We start from the raw sequence: 6080 nt of genomic DNA on the forward strand, positions 1-6080 counted from the left end.
TGGCAATAAGAAAAAGTAAGGGGTAGTTTTCCAATCTTAAAAGAAGTAATAACCTGAGGTAGAGGACAACAGAAGGTAGTCTGGGATCTACAGATGGGTCTCTGGGTAGCTTGCAATAGGTTTTCAGAGATTTCCGATTTCCAGTTGTTTAACAGTAGCAGAAACACTCCTCCCACTGCATCCCAAAAATTAAGTTGCTGAAATAGAGAAAGCTTTGGGAATGCCAAACCAGGAATGGATTTTGTGTGAAAGGGCTGTGAACTCAGTTCTGGTACTGAAAACAAATTCTGGACTGGGATGCACAAGTGTGGTGCACCGAGTGTTCCTTAACTGTAAGATTATGCCAGTGCTGCTTTCTAAGCAACTATTTTGCATTAGCCTCCAGCTGATAGCCCTTTGGGTTCTAGGAAAAAACAAAGTAGATCCCATGGAAGTCCATTCTCCTCTTCCCTAAGGAGTATTTCAGCGTTTATATACATGGTGATTCCTCAGTTTTCCATGCAGTTTTAAAGAGAACAAAAGGTACATTGGTATACTTGTTTCCATCACTTATGCTTCTCAGTTATTTGTTAAACAAATGTCTCTTATTTTTAAAAATATTCTTATTATCACAACTATTATTTACATCAGGCATAGGCAAACTCAGCCCTCCAGATGTTTTAGGACTACAACTCCCATCATCCCTGACCACTGGTCCTGTTAGCTGGGGATGATGGGAGTTGTAGTCCCAAATACATCTGGAGGGCCGAGTTTGCCTATGCCTGATTTACATTGTGGCCTACAGTGTTGCAATATAGTCATAAAAACTAGCATTGGTGATTGGCTGTAATTAAAGGATAACTATTTCCTTGTACTTTCAGCTTTAACGTTATAGGGAAGTTAGCACCCCACTTCTAACCATTGTAAATGGAACTTGCCCCCTTTTTGCTCTGGGAACGTTCCTGGGATTGCAGGATTGGGGGTGGTCCTAAGACAGCAATTCCCCAATAGAACAGCTCATGCAAAAACTGATTGAACTCACAGGAGTGCTCAGCCACCCAAAGGAGAGAGAGTGCATGGTGCCTTTTCAGGACTCACTACGCTTGACGGTCTTTCTTAGCAAATGATAAATTCTGCCACATCACCTTGGATGTAATTTGCATCATTCGCTTATGCCTGATATATAGATGCAGCAGATTTATCTGCCACGCTAAGTTCCCAGAATAATGATTTGTGCACAAGCACAGAGGGTGGCTTTTTTAAAAGCATTTCATTCTCACTCCGACTAAAAGTATGCTTCACATACAACGTTTTGGAAACACTGGGATGTTGACAATACTAGCTTCCTGGAAAAGTGGGATGGTTGCATTTTAATTTTCTGTCTCACCTTACACTATATGTGCAGGCTGTCTCTGACTCCACCCAACCCCCCGGACTTCATACAAAAGCAGTTGTAAGATTATTGCATGTCCATACAATAAAAATATGGCTGAAACATGTTAGAAGTATACATTGGTACTGTGCTTTTTCACTAGGACGTCAAGTGATGGAAGAGAACAGGAGAAGACAAAGACCGCCGCCTCTGAAAATGAGTGAATGCAGCCTAATTTTTGTAAAGTACATATTAAAGAGGATTATAAGGGTTTGCATTTGAAAACTAGATCGCGGAAAGTTTAAAATAATTTTATAAGCATAGTATTTTAATGTGTACAATTTTTGTGGAGTTGTGAAGAGAATCTCTTTAACGTTTGTCTTTAAATATTTAAAATCCTGATAGCATTTGGCCCAGTATTAACAGGCAATACTCACTTCATATATAAAGACCAAGTTGATTTAGAGACTGAACAGTGATTGTATGTTTTGGATTAGTACCGTAGCATATGTTTACCTGACTACTGTATGTTCACTTTTTAGTTAATGACAGAAAAATAACATTCTTTTAGAATTGCCAAATTGCTCCACTTGTATAAATCTATTTTCTTCCAGTTGTCTGTGCATAGTTTTCAGAGTTGTTGTTTGCCAAAGTGTCTGTTCGCTGTGTTTTGTAAGAAGCCAAGAGCATTTTGTAGCAGCTAAAATGTTACGTACGAGTATATTCAGTCAGTCCTTTATAAAGAAGTTGGTTTTGTTCTTGAAAGCTAATTGTGCCAATTTAATATGCTCTGACTTTCTGTGGTATGCTTTTGGTATTGTAGATATCTTACTAAGGAAACTCAAGTTTCCATTGGAATTATTGATGCACATTTGTCGCAAACACTGTCTTGAAGCATTTTGTTTAAAAAAAATAAAGTTTATGCAGAAAAGGCAGCTCTGTATATTTTAATGAGAAATCTTCCCTTTAGTACAGAGTCAGAGAGACTGCTCACTCAGTGAAAGAGGCTAATTTACCTATTTAACTGGTTCCTCATCTTTCATAGACTGCTATTCAAAAGGAGCCCTCAGAGGCACACATTCCTTTGCTTCGTAGCTGAGGTAAAGATTTTAACACAGTCTTTCTGGGCGCTGTGAGACATTCTAAGTACTATAACACTTTAGCTCTCATTTGGCATTTTTCACAAAACTTAATATTACTGAAATAGTTCTGTATATCAGACAGTTAGAAGAACTTGATAGGAAAAAAATTCATGATGCAAGCATGTAAATTTACAAATCAAAATTCAAGCTAGAATGGAGGTTGCTAACCTTTTTGGGCAAGAGAGCATTGGGAATTTTGAGGAAGTGGGTGCTAGTAACAAGATGGCTACTGTAGGGTGTAGCAGAACACAAAACAAGTGTTGTGGCCATAGAATGGTGCAAGCATTGCCCTGGTCAGTGGAAAAAAGAGCCTACAAGCTGCTGCTGCTGCTGCTGCTGCTGCACTCGCTGGCAAAGAGAAGCTCTTTGCACATCTCATTGCTTCAGAACAGAAGAGAGGGTTGGTGCCCAACCAGTGAACTCTGGGCATTGCACAATCATTAAAAAAAATGTTTAAGGGGGGTTGTTCAGGGTTGAAGAGGCCGAGGCAGCACAAAAGAGGAAATAAATACTGAGAGCTTTTGTGAGTGCCATAGGAGGTACCAGTGGGCGTAAGGTGCCTGAAGGTCCTATAAAAATAAAAGGTAAAGGACCTGTGCTGGTGGCCCCAGCTTACAGAGCCATCTATCGGAATCCCAAGCTGAACACTTAGGTCTGGATTCAAATAAGTTGTTGCACTAGCAGAAGCCTGCACAACAAGTGCTGTTAGCACAATGAGACGTTTTCTTCCTCTTCTGCAAAACATCCTCATCATCTCTGGAGAATCCCAGAAGAGCACATTGGTGATTCTGTCCGTCAAGCAGAAATGCTTGTGCTGATGGAATGATCTTACCATGACCCCAAATCATTTCCAAGGCTTGAGTAAACAGCTGTGATTTAGGCAGACAATCAAATGAAGAGTGTCAGGTTCAGTTCAGAGTGGAGGGGATTCCACAAGCACTGCAACCTCCTCTGCCCTTCCTGGTGACCTGATCCAGTGGCTTCATTTAGCTCAAGTGTGGGGAACCTCAAATGAAGCTCTCGCCCAGCACTGACTGGACTCAAACTTTCCTAGCTTCATCATGGTTACTGTTTCATTTAATTTCAGGCCATCTCCTACAATCAATGTCTGATAAACTGTTTCAGGAAACATCCTAAAACGGGGTAACCAATATGGTGCTCCCCAGATATTGTTTGGACTCCCAACTGTTATCTTTGTTGATGTCGGCTGGGACTTTGGGGAATCTAAAAAAAGTTCTAACAACTTTTGGAGATCCACAGGTTCCCCAGCCCTGATACAGATGTTAAATACTATGTGCATATTGATCACAGGTATCCCTTCAATATACGTTGCCTTCAGCCTGTAACATGTTGGGGCACGTTACACATAGTTCTACATCAGTGATGGCCAAACTTGGTCCTCCAGCTGTTTTGGGACTACAACTCCCACCCCTAGCTAACAGGACCAGTGGTCAGGGATGGTGGGAATTGTAGTCCCAAAACAGCTGGAGGGCCACGTTTGGCCATCACTGGTCTACATGCTGTGAAAAGAAAACCGCAGCTAAAAGAGATTAAAACAAAGTGACATTCACTTGGGATAACACAATGCTCATCTTACAGTTAAAATCCAGTATTCTGTTTTTATTTGAATTATTGTGATGTAGAAGTTGAAACACTGCGAGAAGGAAATCAAAGCTTTAGGGTTTAACAAATATCAAAACTTTGTGATGCCTGAAACCTTGGATATATTTCATCAATGCATTCTGAACAGGATTATATTCTGTAATGATATATAGTTGTACCTTGGATCTCGAATGCCTTGGCTCCTGAACGATCGAAACCAGGAAGTGATTGTTCTGGTTTGCAAACGTTCTTTTGGAACCCAAATGTCTGATGGGGCTTCTGCAGCTTCCTGCAGCCAATCAGAAGCTGCACTTTGGTTTTTGGACATTTTGGAAGTCAAACAGACTTCTGGAATGGATTCTGTTCGACTTCCAAGGTACAGCTGTATTCTAATATTGCTTCTGAGACAGCAGGTGGCACCATTACATTATAAGAAGTCTGTGCTTCAAAATACACACCCAGTGCCTTGAAATAGCAGCCATTTAAAGTAATTAAAATTTCCAACAAAGCTTGATTGCAGGTCAGGTTTTGTCTTCTCTAGTCAATTGCAGATGGTTTACTTGTCTCAGTACTCCATGGGTCTTGATGGATTCTAGGTTAGCTTCCATTTGTATAGACCCCAGCCTGTAATTGCATTGCTTATGGAACCATGGAGCCTGGATTTTATGCGTAATAGACTAGTGAAGAATATCCAGTGGCACTTTCTAACCTAGTTTTTCCAAGGATGATGGTTCCAGCCCTGTTATCTCTGTCTAAATTCCTCACACCTTTCTTCCATTCACTACATACTATGCTGCCATGGCCACCCAACTTCTATGTATGGAAGAGCAACAATGCTCCTAGAAAAGGTCTGTTAGTGTCACAATTTCTCCTCCAGCCACACTCCAAAACTAAGCAAGGCTGGCTGTTTCAAAAACCATGCAGGTGAATGCTTAAGGGATAAAATCAACAGGTGCAGGAGGGACTAAGCACCCCTTACTGCCCACTGAATCTCTCTGCAAATGCCTGCCCTTATAGTGACTAAAATTTGCACGTCCTACAATCTCAGAACGACCAAATTTTTCATCAAACCCCTTTTATCTTTCAGTGTTACCTGCTAAAACTGAATTTACCTGTTACTTTCAGCAACAAATTCTGCTTAATCTGCATTTTTTGTGATTCCGCACCTCTGCAAAAAGCAACTATGTAGTAGAATGCTACAGGAGGAAGAATAAACATTACCGCTTAACATTTCCAGGGATGCTTATCTGCAGCTAGGTGTAAAAGTGCATAGACGATTACTGCCTAAAGCTGGGGACTGAATGAGTACTTCCATTGGCCTGGAAGAGAGGCTTGTTATCTATTTCCATGGCCAGCATACGCAGAATAAATGGTGAAAACTATAGAATCATAGAACACTGGAGTTCAAAGGGACCCCAAGTGTCATTAGTCCCCCCGAAAAGCAGGAATCTCAACATACCGTCCCCCATCCAATTTGACACCATGCATGTCTTCACAAGGGGCGCGGGTGGCACTGTGGGTTAAACCACAGAGCCTAGGACTTGCCAATCAGAAGGTCGGCGGTTCAAATCCCCATGACGGGGTGAGCTCCCGTTCCTCGGTCCCAGCTCCTGCCAACCTAGCAGTTCGAAAGCACCTCAAAGTGCAAGTAGATAAATAGGTACTGCTCCAGCAGGAAGGTAAACGGCGTTTCCGTGCAGTGCTCTGGTTCGTCAGAAGCGGCTTAGTCATGCTGGCCACATGACCCGGAAGCTGTATGCCGGCTCACTCGGCCAATAAAGCAAGATGAGCGCCGCAACCCCAGAGTCGGTCATGACTGGACCTAATGGTCAGGGGTCCCTTTACCCTTTACCTTTATGTCTTCACAGAGCTCCGAGATTATATAGCTCTTTGTGTATAGACTGATTTGCAGTGAGAGGACACTCAGCCATGATTATGAACAGCCATAGTTGTCAGGTGGACAGAGAAAACTCAACTGACAGTTC

At 41.9% G+C, this 6080-nt stretch overlaps 1 protein-coding gene across 3 annotated transcripts in view; it reads left to right on the plus strand.

Moving 5' to 3' along the window:
- The window catches only part of PSIP1 (PC4 and SRSF1 interacting protein 1), a 22167-nt gene extending 19881 nt beyond the window's left edge, over positions 1 to 2286 (plus strand). For 2 of the 3 annotated variants that reach the window (XM_081176484.1, XM_081176486.1), the window contains one exon: positions 1515 to 2286. In XM_081176484.1, coding sequence (XP_081032610.1) covers positions 1515 to 1633 — 119 coding nt within the window. In that variant the 3' untranslated portion in view covers positions 1634 to 2286. Of the gene's footprint in view, positions 1 to 1384; positions 1411 to 1514 lie in introns of those variants that run through there. The other variant, XM_081176485.1, reaches the window with a different exon arrangement.
- Positions 2287 to 6080: the final 3794 nt, after the last annotated feature.

Source organism: Podarcis bocagei (genome assembly GCF_964188305.1).
Source record: "Podarcis bocagei genome assembly, chromosome: 17".
Taxonomy (NCBI): domain Eukaryota; kingdom Metazoa; phylum Chordata; class Lepidosauria; order Squamata; family Lacertidae; genus Podarcis; species Podarcis bocagei.